The sequence below is a fragment of the Mercenaria mercenaria genome, chromosome 9 (genome assembly GCF_021730395.1).
Source record: "Mercenaria mercenaria strain notata chromosome 9, MADL_Memer_1, whole genome shotgun sequence".
Taxonomy (NCBI): Eukaryota; Metazoa; Mollusca; class Bivalvia; order Venerida; family Veneridae; genus Mercenaria; species Mercenaria mercenaria.
The window spans coordinates 21,682,558-21,697,677 of NC_069369.1; the positions used below are offsets into that span (position 1 = coordinate 21,682,558).

At 35.0% G+C, this 15,120-nt stretch overlaps 1 protein-coding gene across 5 annotated transcripts in view; it reads right to left on the reverse strand.

Annotated features, from left to right (window-relative positions):
* LOC123546025 (zinc finger protein 557-like) overlaps window positions 1–15,120 on the reverse strand; it is a 110,376-nt gene that overhangs the window by 13,004 nt on the left and 82,252 nt on the right. Inside the window, exons 4-5 of one of the 5 annotated variants that reach the window (XM_053550992.1) lie at window positions 2,869–3,046; window positions 1,034–1,123 (exon numbers count right to left, since the gene is read on the reverse strand). The exons of 1 other annotated variant lie outside the window; for it this stretch is intronic. In XM_053550992.1, coding sequence (XP_053406967.1) covers window positions 1,034–1,123; window positions 2,869–3,046 — 268 coding nt within the window. Of the gene's footprint in view, window positions 1–1,033; window positions 1,124–2,868; window positions 3,050–5,476; window positions 7,450–11,375; window positions 12,113–15,120 lie in introns of those variants that run through there. 3 more of the 5 variants (XM_053550990.1, XM_053550994.1, XM_053550986.1) reach the window with 3 other exon arrangements.

The following is a 15,120-nucleotide window of genomic DNA, read 5'->3' on the forward strand; positions in this document are numbered from 1 at the left end:
TAACTGAGATATAGTGAAAATACATAAAAATTAACCTTAAATTCTAAGTAAAAAGGGGCATATTTCATGAAAAATTGGTGTCAGAGTTATGCACCTTGTGTCACATGATGTGGGTGATGAGGTGGAACATCTATTTTAAGTTTGAATCAAATCCATTTTGTAATAACTGAGATATAGTGAAAATACATCAAAATCAACCTTAAATTTAAAGTAAAAGGGGACATAATTCATAAAAAATTTATGTCAGAGTTAAGCACCTTATGTCACATGATGTAGGTGATGAGGTGGAACAACTATTTTAAGTTTGAATCAAATCCATTTAGTAATAACTGAGATATAGTGAAAATACAACAAAATTAACCTTAAATTCTAAGTAAAAGGGGACATAATTCATGAAAACTTGGTGTCAGAGTTATGCACCTTGTGTCACATGATGGGGGCACATGATGTGGGTGATGAGGTGGAACATCTATTTTAAGTTTGAATCAAATCCATTCAGTAGTAACTCAGATATAGTGAAAATACAGCAAAATTAACCCTAAATTCTAAGTAAAAGGGGACATAATTCATGAAAACTTGGTGTCAAGAGTTATGCACCTTGTGTCACATGATGTGGGTGATAAGGTGGAACATGTATTTTAAGTTTGAATCAAATCCATTTGGTAATAACTGAGATAATAGATTTCGGGACGGGACGGGACGCGACAAAACTGACTCCTATATACCCCCCTCAAACATGTTTGGTTGGGGTATAACTATCACTGGTCATGCCACTGGACACCGCTTTGAAACTGGGTTAACCATTACCATGCTGTATACGAATGCTTCTGCCTTTGCAACCAGTGTAGATCATGATCAGCCTGCACATCCATGCAGTCTGATCATGATCTGCACTGTTTGTTATTCAGCCAGTATCTGTTTGGTTAGCACCGCTTTTAACAGTTTATGGTACTGTCCAAACTGAAAAATGGACAGGTTCATTATAGAAATTTAGCAGGGTAAGGGTTAATGTAAAAATTGCTGTAATTATTACCTCAAACAAATGTGTCTTCTGTTCATGCTGCGGGGTTTCAGAATGAAGTTGACGCTGTTGCTGTAGGCTTTCTACTGCACCTTTCAAATACTGAAAAGCATAAACACAAGGACAATGACATAATGTAATTTTCCAACACAAAGCAGGTCTATTTTGGCAGACTGACCTGGTTTCAGATGAGCTGGGCAATAAATTGATTTGCTGCCCCTGACATGTAATTGATATAGCAGGAAAATAATTTCCCCCTTCTTGCATGATTTGAAATACAGTAAAATGTAAAAAATCTTAAACAGCAAGCCAAGGGAATCAAAACAATGGCTGCTAAATGCAGGTGGCTGCGTTAGGCAGGTGAATATTAGAAGATTTGGTTTGGGAAATTTTCATTCTGGCTGCTTAGAAAAAGGCTGCTAAATACAGGTGACCACTTAGGCAGGTTCTACTGTATTCACAACCAGTCAAGGAGAATTAGATTTTACCCAAAAAATAACAGCTACCGGAAGGACATATTGTCTTTATTAAAATGAGGATACTACTTAAAAAATCTATATTATAAAATTTTTTTTTTTTATCACTTTATATGCACAAAAATACAACAACTGTTAATCTTTAAAGAAGTATTCATATATAAGTTCAGCATTCATGACTAAATATATACATATATGCACCTGGTGGCCATGACTGGTTTTCCATAAACAAAATTCCTCGACACTTTTTAAAATTGCACATTGCAGCTTTTAAAAGAGGAAACCATTGAATTTCACCAAGTTGTGGTAAAGGGATACATGTGACAATTTGTATGTAATGCTGACTTTTTCCACAAATGGAAACTGCGGAGCTATAAAGCAGATTAAAAGTTTAATACCAGAATGAGCATGTTTCTGGTCATAAGTCATGAAAGTGTGAAGGAACTTTGGATAACTTTTTATCAATGAAAATGCTGCAATTGTCCTCACAAAGGAGAGCTGAAGAAAACAAGAAATATTTTCCTATCCATGATTTTTTTAAGTCCAAAAGAGGCCATAATTCTTGCAAAGAGCAATGAAGAGTTATGGTACTTGCTATGCAGAGTCAGCTTTAAATGGCAAATAAATGCTCCAAGGTCCAAGCTTTAAAGCAATAGCTTTGACCATTGAGGAGAAAAGTTGACCTAAACGCAAACCTTAACAAAAAAATCTGAGATTTTCTAAGTCTTAAAGGGCCCATAATTCTAACATAAAGCAGGATGGATTTATTTATGTTTCTTGCTGTACAGAGTCAGCGTTTGATGGTGAACAAGTGTTGCAAGTTTTAAAGCGATAGCTTTGATATTTAGGAGAAAAGCTGACCTAAACACTAAACTTACCAAAAATCTAAGTCCAAAAAGGGCCATAAATTTTGCAAAAAGCAGAATGGCTCGAGTTATGTTTTTTGCTGTACAGAGTCAGCTTATGATGGTGAACAAGTGTTGAAAGTTTCAAAGCAACAGCTTTGATAGTCTGTTGCTTTTATAGTTTAGGAGAAAAGATGACCTAAACATAAAACTTAACCAAGAAATTTGGTATTTTCTAAGTCCAAAAAGGGCCATAATTCTTGCAAAAAGCATGATGGAGTTATGTTTCTTGCTATACAGAGTCAGCTTATGATGGTGAACAAGTGTTGCAAGTTTCAAAGCAATAGCTTTGATAGTTTAGGAGAAAAGCTGACCTAAACATAAAACTTAACCAGGCAACGTCAACGCCGATCAAGTGAGTCATGACAATAACTCATCATTTTTTTTGCAGAAATCAGATGAGCTAAAAATGACCTTTCGGCTAAAAAGTGCAAATATGATATTTCAGTCTGAAATGAAAACATACCACTACATCATTCCACATTTGCTTATGCCAAAACTCAAGATTGGTGACTGAAGACCGCAGTTCACAGACTTCATGCTCAAGTCTGTTCGGCTGTTGATGTCTCCTTGGAGATCTTCTTGGAGACTTTTCTTGTGCACTCCACACACTTGTCTGGACAAGTTCTCCAGTGTCATCAGGCCTACTGAAAGAGGATGCAGATTTATCCTAAAAATTTATATTGGCATACATGAACATCATACATCTTATCATACATGCAACTTTCATGCAAGTATAACATCTTATCATACATGCAACTTTCATGCAAGTATAAAATCTTATCACCTGTTTTTTTTTTAATATTTTTGCTGGATGTTTCAGACAACTGAAATTCAAGCTACATATTTCCCATTATTTTTAGTATACTGTAGCTTACAATTCAAACCCATGTATTTAGATAAAAAGGCAGAGAACAGTTAAGTGACCTACTAGAACACAAATGAAAATTGTCTAGCTTATGCAAGTAAGAATTATATTCCAGCCCCAAAACCACAATGGGCACATAATTTAGAGCTATCCATCTACTTAAATTTTCTTTCTTAAAATAAACTCAAGATCAGCTAGTATTGTCTCCCCCACCCCACACCTCCCCCAAGTTTTTAAAGTACTAAAAGTGGGTCACATTAGTTGCAGGTTAATATTTTGCAACCAATGTAATGCTGCATTTATCTATATACCATAAGTTATAACATGTGCCTGGGTTGCATTCTGCAAGTCTACAATTGTTAACAGCTTTTTATATCTATCAATACCAATCATCTTACTTTAAATGGGAATATACAACATTTGACAATGTATATATTTGGAAAGAGTTTAATGAAAAATATTAACTGGTGAAACATTTGTGAAAATCAGACTAATAACATAAAAGATATGGCAATTTAAATGTTATCAATTTAATAAAATGGTTGCCATTCTGGACATAGTGACGTCATTGTTCTTTCCTTATATAGGCACCAAATATGGTATTCATGGCAAAAATATGTAAAATACAATTAAACGTGGAGCTTAAAGTTAAGGTATACACTTTTACACACACACTAATTTTCTTATTATATTATGGCCCACAAAAAGTTGTTACTCACAGATTTTAACAACTATTTTAAATTTGAATCAAATCCATTTAGAAATAACTGAGATAAGCGTGAAAGTGTACCAAAACTTCAACATGAAATTCTAAGTAAAAAGGGGGATAATTCATAAGATATTGGTGTGAGAATTATGACCCTTATGCCAGATGATGTGGGTGATGATAAGGAATAACCATTTTAAGTTTGAAGCAAGTCAATCAAGTACCGTAATAACAGGGGTGAGGAGAAAAAAGAGAAAATGCATCAAAACTAACCAAGGTGGGGATGCGAAAAGACGCCGATGCCAAAGCTGGGGCCGGTAGGATACTTCTCCATATAGTCGAGCTAAAAAAAAGAAAGTTAATTTTGGTGCCTGTGATCTTGACCTTTTCACAATGTTTTGTAAATGTGAATATCTATGCCAAGTCATCTGAATATACAACACATAAAAAAATTACAGACCAGACAAAACAAAAAATGTCCAAAGGTGACCTTGACCTTGGAGCTAGGGGTCTGGGTTTTGCACATGATAATTTAACTCAATATGGGGAATATTTGTGCTAAGTAATTTTAAAATCCCTTGATAAATGGCAGTCAGTTATGGACCAGACAAGAAATAGACCATGTTAACCTTTAACCTCTAGGTGTGACCTTGACCTTAAAGGTAGGGGCCTGAATCCTGCACACAACACATCATCTCATTATGGGCAATATTTATGCAAAGTAATTTTAAAATCCCTTGATGAACGGCAGAGTTATGAACTGGACATGAAACAGACTCTGTTAACCTTTAACTCATAACAGCTTGACCTTTGAACTTGGAGTCTTGCGCATGACCTTTAGGATGGCAGAGTTATGGACCAACAAGAAATAGACCTTGTTAACTATTGACCTCAAAGTGTGACCTTGACCTTGGAGTTAGGGGTCTGATTCCTGCGCATGACACATCGTCTCATTATTTTGAACATTTATGCCAAGTTATTTCAAAATCCCTTCATTGATGGCAGAGTTATGGACTGGACACAAAGTGTGACGAATGGAAGGAAGGATGCAGCCTATTTCTATGTCCCCCTAATTTTCCTCGAAAAAAGATAGGGGACAATAATTGGATGCTAAATCTAAAAAATCATTTAGTAATTTTTAAGATACATGTACTGGCATTCAGTATATATTCAATTGTAACGTTTGAAAAAATCTATCAAAATTGGACATCTATATTAATTTTCAAAAAGATCATTATAGTTATTACAAGAGGTAAGAAGGTAAAAATCAAAATTGAATAAACACAAAAATATGATTTTTACTTGATTTAAATATTTCAAATAAAAGTCAGAAGGCTCAAGAGGGGTGTTTTTTTTTTTGCCTGCTCTATTCAAATGTTGCTAATATCGTGACAGCTTGATAAATCTGACATGGAAAGAAAAAATTTTATTTTTGTAGCAAACTACTGTAAGATGTAATATAATGACTGAATGTTATTTTAGTTTATATTAATTTATTTTAGGTTGACTGTGAAGCAAGTTCTACTATTAAAACATATACTCAAATCACTCTCGACACCTCATTCCGGATGGATTCCATCGCCACAAGGGTATGAGAGAAGAGAAACCAGTTTCCTTTTTTAATGCTGAGCACCAAGCAAGGGAGCTTCTGGTACCATTTTTCATATCTTTGATATGATGTGGCTGGGGATCAAACCCACGACCTCCCGCACTAGAAATGTATATTCATCTTCAATTTTCAAAATTCTATTTTATAGTCTCTTATTTCCCTTAATCTTTAATTCCTCTAATTCACTGACAGCCATGTCATCTTTCACATTATGTTTATAACTATGCTTTACTAGGCTACCTCTACTCTCATATTAGGCACCACAAACTTCACATCTATAGTTGTACTCCATCATGTGTTTCGCTGATGTATGCTCTTTAAGGGCGGCATTATATCCGTGTGCACAGAATCACAAATATGACACTTACTTAACAAGAGCTCGAAACATGAAATGCCCCCCTTAATGCATTCAGTAATTGCACTAGGAAAAGGAATTATTTGGTCACTGTACACAAAAGTTCTACTGTTCTTGGTCAATGTGACCTTAAACTTCGACCAACTGACCTTAAAATCAGTAGGGTTGTCTGCTGGTCATGATCAATCTTTCTATTAAGTTTCGTGATCCTAGGCCCAAGCATTCTCAAGTTACCGTCAGGAAAAAGTTTAACTGTTCCAGGTAAATGTGACCTTGACCTTTGGCCTACTGACCTCAAAATCAATAGGGGTCATCTGCTAATCATGACCAACCTCCCTATCAACTTTCATGATACTAGGCCAAAGCATTCTTACGTTATTATCCGGAAACCGTTATACTGTGACCTTGACCTTTGACCTACTGACCACAAAACCAATAGGGGTAAATTGGAGCCATGTTGACAAATAAGATATGGTCCTTGCAAGGACACTTCCAGCCAAGTTAGGAGGAGATCCATCAAGAGATTTGTGAGTTATTTATTATTTTATTAAATGTTCAGTTCAAACAAGTAAAAATGTTCCCCAGAAGTCACTATCAGTGTTCCTGGATTCTGTACCAGTACAAACCTGTTCTACGTAAGTAACTGCCAACATTCCCACATGAATCAGAGGTGAAGGACTAATGATTTCAGACACAATGTCTTTTATCAAGTTGTCACAGAGAACATATGGCCCACCCGAGGATCGAACTCACCACCCTGCAGTCCGTAGATCGGTGCTCTCCCTATTAAGCTAAGTGGGCAGGTAAAAAAAAGCTTAAACAAGGAATTTTATTTAAGTACAAAATGCAAGTGCTGTGTTTTAAGCTTTTACTGTCTAGACCTTGCTATAATATAATTTGGTAAGTATACATGCTATGTCACTTTCAGTTTACTATCCATTCACTTGCAAATATAATGTTCTCAAACTTTATTGTGTCGTCTCACACTTTACTGAGTGTCTTCTCACACTTTACCGAGTGTCTTCTCAAACTTTATTGTGTGTCTTTCTATGTCTTGCGATGCTGCCCCTGAATCTGAACCTGGCATGGCAAATTTCACATCTATATTTATACTCCATCAAGTGTTTGACTGAAATATGCTCATTCAGCGTAGCCTTATCCCTGTGTGCAGTATGACAAATTGTACACGTGTGTACAATATTTAGGTGTTTACTTTTAATATGTCGATTTAGTGCCGACACTGCTGTGTAATTCTGTCCACAAAACTTGCAGCTGAAGTATGATCCTCCGTGTTTTGTCAGGTGAGCAATTAATTTTGATTTTTCCAGAAATGAAGAGCTACAATGGGAACACTTGTATTTCATATGCTCTTCTTTGCCATGTTTGTTAATCCAGTGTTTCCTTAACCCAGACATAGTTTCAAATAATTTTCCACAGTTGGTACACATAGATTTTTGTCTTCTTTTCTTTGAATTTTTCCTTGCACTTGGTCTATCTTCCAAATCTTCTCTGAAAATGAGAAGAAAACATAAATGTAGCTTCCTTAATTCAGCAACTCGGAATTATTGTGATGATGAGACTGGTTTACTGAGGAATGAGTTTTTATCAGGGTATGAATTACAGGCCTTCATGAACATTTTGAACACATTATTACAGTGAAACACCAATTGATCAAGATCACACAATGGCATAAGCAAATGCTTGATTAATCCAAGTTTTGAACAATCTGAACATAGATAATATAAGGAAAAGGAATAGCTAAAGTGGGCTACTGGTTGCTTAGGTCATTGGTATTTCATAGTATAGGAACCAGCCTTCATTTCTTATACCGATCAAGGTCATAATTGTCCTATATTGCCCACATGTGATATATCAACTTTCAGTTGCTAAGTCACCAACAAATGTACCTTTTATTGCATAATCAGGATTATTGCTTATTCTCCCAACATGCACATGTTTTCTGCTTTTACGTTGGGGAATACACAATAATCATGTCTGTGAATGAGAAACAAAGTAGGAGTTCAAGACTTGTTCAAATTCATTCCTATAAAACTATTTTGCAGCTTCAGAAGACAAGAATTTGAATATTTCACTCACAGCATTACATTGTATACATATAAATCTTGCAAATGGAAGACCCTCCCCCTATAGTATATTACACCCATGTTTCTTTCATGGTTCAGTCTTATTTTATGTATTTTTGTAGAAGGTCACCAAATGATAATAAAATTCTGGAGCAAATGTTCCAAGCTTTTTATAGGTGTAAGTAGTAATCAAAGTTAGTAATGTCAATGGCAGCCTTCTTTTTTTGGTTTTGTTAAAACCTTTTCTGACAGTAAAAAACATCTTAAAACCTGACAGCTTTATAGTAATGTTCAAATTTTATTTCTTAAGAGCTTTTCCCCCAATTGTGGAGTCTTGTTTGACAACATTATATAAACAGGGTTAATTATGTCTAGTGTAAGTATAGTGTAGGAAAATATATTGAATTGATATCATTAAAAATTGGGTGAATTTATTAACATTGAAACAAGCAAATTATTTTTTTCTTTAATAATTTATTATATACATGTACATGTATATTGACAAATACATAATATTGCAACACTGTGCACTAAGATACCAAAATGTATAAAAGTAAGAAAAGAAAGGACAAAGATCTCTATGATTTTTAAGTTGTTTAAACTGCCATTATCTTGTATTTTATGAATGTTTCTTAATTAAAATTAGACAATGACCCAATTATTCTGTAAATGAAAAATTACTATACACAAACTAAACGTACTTGTGTGTATTAACAGTATTTGGTTTTTGGTTTAAAAATATACATTCAACTAGCAAAAGAACAAGAGCATCACCTGCAGATGCAAACATTCCTCTTTCAGTGCATGACATTAGGCAATATGGACGAAAATAAATTATGCTTCCTGTGTAGCTCTCACACTAACTTACTGATGATAAAGTCAGTTGTGTAGTTTCAAAGCTATATAAGAAGGCCCTGTGAAAGCCTAAACATTGGTCTTATAATATTATTGTTAAACTAAACCTGCTTTGATTGTGTGGTTACATTACACTTCAGTGTCTTAAGTATTCAACAAGAGCTCCGCCAAGCAGGGCAATATACACCCGAAGGATTTCATCATAGGATGGGAGCAAAATTTAAAGAACTTGACTGTTGCAGCCCAAAGGAGTGGAACAACAAAAGGAAAACTTCAAAAAACAAATCTAAGTCCACAAAAAAATATTCAAAGTCCACAAAAAAATCCTTATCAGGTACAGGTATGTAAAAATACACCTAAAAATTAGAGGTACCATCCATGTTGTTCCACAGAAAAGTGGTCTCTGTTTTTCCCTACGGCCAATAATAAAAAAGTTTCAAAATAAGCTACTTATAGTAACATAAAAGGGAAGTAATTAAAAGAACAAATTATTGTAAGTGAACAAAAAAGAGATCTGCCAAATAGAAACAAGAGCACTGCAATGCAGAGCAGTATACACAAAGCAAAGTCATATATGACCTTTGACCACTAAGTGTGACCTTGACTGACCTTGAAGCGAGTCATCCGAAACATGCGCTCTGCACGTTGTCTCAGTGTGGTGAACATTTGTGCCAAGTTCAAGAGTTACAGAGCGGACACGAAACAAACTGATAAGACCTTTGACCCCTAAGTGTGACCTTGAAGCGAGGCATCCAAAACATGCGCTCTGCACGTCGTCTCGGTGTGGTGAACATTTGTGTCAAGTTTCTATGAAATCCTTCAAGGGGTTCAAGAGTTACAGAGCGGACACAAAATTGCTAACGGACGGACGGACGGACAGACGGACACCGGGGTATAACATAATACGTCCCTTCGGATGTATAATAAAGTACACAATTAGGACGTAATGCAAGAAAATTATTGTTCTTGACCTACTTATTTGTCTTATAATAGTGAACAGATTATGTTAAAAGAAATGTACAACTTAGTATCAAAGTTAAACTCTAATACATTCAAGAAAAATGGACCTAAACAAAAGGTTTAACCAGAAAATTCAAATTTTCTAAGCACATAAAAGGCCATCATTCTGACAAAATGCAAGTAAAAGTTATGTGTCTTGGCCTACTTACACAACTAATAATAATAAACAAGTGTACAAAGTCTAAAAGCTTTTACAGCTTTGAAAAAAAGTGGACTTAAACTAAAATTTCGACAAATACTAACGATAATAATAAAATGATGACCATACTTGATACATTTCTTCAACCACACAAGCTTGTAACAACAGCAACAACATTTATTCAGCATTAAGCAAAATTACATTGATTCCAGCCTAACATTATTATGTTCATATGACAAACATGAAAAAAGAAGAAAAAAGATCAATGAATTCCAGAGAAAACATGAAATTAAAGAGAAGCTTACTTTTCAGGCATAATATGACTTACATATAAAATGTTAAGATAATTACAATGACTGTTAAATTTATTCTATGACTTTATGAACTAATGTTGTTAAATTATCTTGTCCATTCGGATCAAAGAATCCATTCGATAGATGTGTAATAGAGTTCCACTCAAGCCAGTGCAAGTGGACATGACAGGTGTTGCACATTTCATTACCTCTCATGAACAGACTCAGTCAAACCGAGTCTGCTATTATTCTGCTTGGCTGCATTCTTTGTCTCCAAAGGATCTTTTTAAAGATTTTATTGTCAATTCAGATTATCTCATTTGTAAGTACTTAAGTCACATAGAAAGTGATATTCTTTGCAAAAGTAAACAAAATATTCTTGTATACAATATTTCTTTTGATAATATTTTAAAATATAACTGGCTCCATTGCCATAATCTGTACATTATGCTTTTTCGATTTTCTCAGAAAAGTTCTAGACGAGTACAGGTAGTTAGTACACCTCTATAATATGTACTGACAATTCTTATGAACTATCTAGATATTAACAACACAGCCTTTTTCAGTGTAGTCATAAGATAAAGACTTACTGACTGATGATACCAGTAAATATTCAAGTCTGTTGACCTAGCCTTACCTTGGTCAGTCAATCGACTGGAGGTGAAATATCACCTTGATCAGGTCTACAGACCAATACATTTACTTGATCATCATACAGTGACAGTTTACCACATGCCATCTAACTGTGAACGCAGCTGACTATATATACAGTATACATTTAAAGAAGATCTACATTTAAATTAAGTATCTAATCTTAATATTTCAGTGAAAGATGTACATAGTACATTTTCATAACAGTTAATACTAATCTGTAACACTGTAAGTAACAACTGTTGTTTCATTTCTCAGTTAGTGTTTAGTACACTGTTTAGTCAACAGTCTGTTGTTTGTTGTTGCAGTTATTTTTCTTTTCAGAAGGGTCACAAAAGTCATGGATTGCTCACCTGCTGTAGTTTTTACCCAAGATGACTCAGTTCCCAATTTAACCTACATTGAAGATTAATATTTTGACCAAATTAATCTGTCATCAACTTATGCTTAACGTGCATTTTTTTGCATGACGTTTTAATGCAAAAAGAAAGGAATAGTTTTTTCCACATGCACAATAAAATCGTTTGTCGGAATGTTTTGCTGACTGATGCTTCTTTAGCTGGTCCTTTCGTTTGAAATTCATCTGACAAATTGTACAGGTTATGCTGACATGGCCACTGCATATTTTTTCATGCTGGTTCCTTTTGTATTTATTACTGTAGGTATGCCCACATTGTGAGCACTGGTATGGTTTAAAACCAGAATGATTATTAACATGTGCTTCATAGCTTGCCCTAAGTGAAAACTGTTTGTTACAATTTTCAAAAGGGCACTTAAACACCTTGCCGGCATTGCTGGTATCACCATGTACTACCATATGCCTGTCTAAGTTTGATTTTGATGAAAAACAATTTCCGCAGATTACACATAAATGTGGCTGATGTTTGGAGTCTCTGTGTGAAATTAACTTTTCTTCTGTTTCAAAAAACAGTGTGCAGGCCTTACACTGATATTTGTCACTATGAATTTTTAAATGTCTTTTTAAAGCAGATTTTGATTTATAACTTTTCGCACAAATACTACAAGAGAAAGGATCTTCTGCTTCTTTAACTAATACACCTAGTAATGATTTATCCAAGAACGATCCATCCAATGGTTCAACAACAGATCCATCCGTGCTTGTAATTAATCTGCAAACATATGAAATACAACAACTATAGTGTGTTACAATTAGTTTCAATTATTACGGCTATCCTTATATGAGCCGCGCCATGGGAAAACCAACATAGTGGGTTTCCGACCAGCATGGATCCAGACCAGCCTGCGCATCTGCGCAGTCTGGTCAGGATCCATGCTGTTCTCTAACAGTTTCTCCTATTCCAATAAGCTTTAAAAGTGAACAGCATGGATCCTGACCAGACTGCTGGTTGCAAAGCCACTCTGTTGGTTTTCTCATGGCACGGCTCATATGTATATCACCATTTCATAGTTTGTTCTGTATGACTGGTCTATATTCAACACATGTTTTTATGACTGCAGTCAATGAAAAGTCTGTGAAAATCTACTTCTGATGACACAATAAAACCCTCATCAAATGACTTCTAGTCAAAACTTTTATAATCTACCATCACAGCAAAGACAGCTACCGAAAAAACAGAAATTTTCACAAGACCCTACATCTCCCGAAAATTAATCCTTGCATGAATATTCACCATTAGTATAATTCAAATTAAATTTTTACAATTTCGGGAATATTAAACCTTGCGAACATACTCAAAATTTCAAATTCATGAAATTTTGACCCAGCGAAAATATGTGTTTTTACAGTAACTTGCTGGTCGGGTCCAGCATGCCATTCAATAAGTGTGTATTACTGACTGGTAAGCCATTCAGTAAGAGTTTTGTTACATAACATCTTCAACTTCTGACTTCAGCTGGCAAACATTATATCCCCACGACTTACGTTTTCGACGAACATACGTTTTCGTCGATATTGGTATTTCCGGTTAATTTGCATATCCTGCTCATGTCAAGTGGTAATCACGTGGTATTTTGGTAGAATAAACAAAGTTCTACACATGTCCACATTCCATGACTTATTGGCAATCATATGATTCCTTGCATTGTCGAAAATCAATGTCACGGGGATATTTTGTTGAAACTTAAGTTGTCACATAGGAAAAACTTTGGACCGGCATTTCATATAATGAATCAAGCAACAAAAATGTTTTAACTAAACATATCTGTCACATGTAAAAATTCATTTCTACTATGTACTTTATAAACACTTATAAGTTAAGTTTGTTAAAATACTTACACACAATGTGTATAGGTTAACTGTGGATGCTTTTACAAATATCCTCTTACAACAACATACAGGGAAAAAGGTACAAAATCCAGGCATATGATTTTTGTCTACAATACCCTGTTGACATTTCAGCAATATTAAAAATGATAGTGCCTCTTGCAACTGTCAGATTTCAAAACACTATTTTTACGTATTATGAACTTGGTATGCACAAAATGACGAATGGACGGATGGACAGGACAATCACTATATGCCTCCCGCATCAGTAGATACTGGGGGCATAAAAAGTAGGTCAGTAGGCCAAGGTCACAGTTAGGTGACCCCTAATCACTTGGTGTCATCAGGTAATTATAATCAAACAGTCTAGGAAATATTACTAGATAATTTTAAAGCACTTTTTCCTATATAACTCATATTAAAAGTGACCCCTAGGACCCAAGGGGCATAATTTGAACTCTTGTTAGAGATCCACTAGGCAATGCTACATACTAAATATCCAACGCCTGGGCCTTGAACTTTCAGACATTCAAGAAGATTTTCAAAGTTTTTTTCCTATATAACTCCATGTTAAACTTGGGACCCCCAGTGCAGGGCCTCTTTTCACCCAAGGGGTAGAACTGAACAATTGTGGCAGAGGAACACTAGGCAATGCAACATACCAAATATTAAAAGCCTATGCCTTGTTGTTTCTGGCAAGAAGATTTTTAAAGGTTTTTCTTATGTTAGTCAATGTAAAACTCAATACCAACAGGGACCCGCCCGCTTAGCTCAGTAGGTAGAGCGTCGGTCTACGGATCGCGGGGTCGTGAGTTCGATCCTCGGGCTGGGCGTATGTTCTCCGTGACTATTTGATAAACGACATTGTGTCTGAAATCATTAGTCCTCCACCTCTGATTCATGTGGGGAAGTTGGCAGTTACTTGCGGAGAACAGGTTTGTACTGGTACAGAATCCAGGAACACTGGTTAGGTTAACTGCCCGCCGTTACATGACTGAAATACTGTTGAAAAACGGCGTTAAACCCAAAAACAAACAAACAAACAATACCAACAGGGGCAGTGCCTCTTTTCACCCAAGGGTACCGGTAAATAAAACAATTTCATCAACAACAATATGATAGAATTCAACGCACATCTGAAGTACAAGGGGTGCTGTACATGTTTTTACTTGACAATACTGAGGCAGCTTCTGTTTTGCTGGACTGCATTATATGCTTCAAAACAACCTTCTTACAGATTTCACTAATACATTATTTTGTGATCTGTTCCAAACTTTGTACAATGGAACAGACAAATATTGTTGTTGATAACAAGAAAGAAAGTTTTACATTAAATTCTTTATTTGAAACCAAAAACAAGCTGATAAAATTCTTTGTTGTATAATTCTACAATTAAATTTTTTAAACAAACTTAACACTTTCCAATTATTAAATATATCATTATTTACCTGACTCTCAACTTATGACATTCTACCTTTTAGAACATACAACTATCTGTTTAGTTTTATATTATAGTGTTTACTGTTTAGTCATGTTACATGCAAGTTCCATAACATTCAGTTTATCTTTATAATCTGTAAACAGTTCAGAAGTGAAACTCATCCTAATTAAGTAAGGCGTAAATTTTTTTTAAAAATTTTTCCCGGTATCCGGACCTACCCTAAATTTCTGATCCAGGTTTTTATGGCCTTGGAGAATACTTTTTAAATTTTTTAACAAAAAGTTGCAAAACTGCACTTTTTATGCTTTAAACATGGTCAGTGATGTTAGAAATCAACTTACTGATGCTCTAAAGGCATAACCCCCTTATTTGTATTCATTTTTTGACACATAAATAATTTCCGAAAACTCTCACTTAATAAAAAAAAAATCCCCCTCTCAAAAAATTTCCAA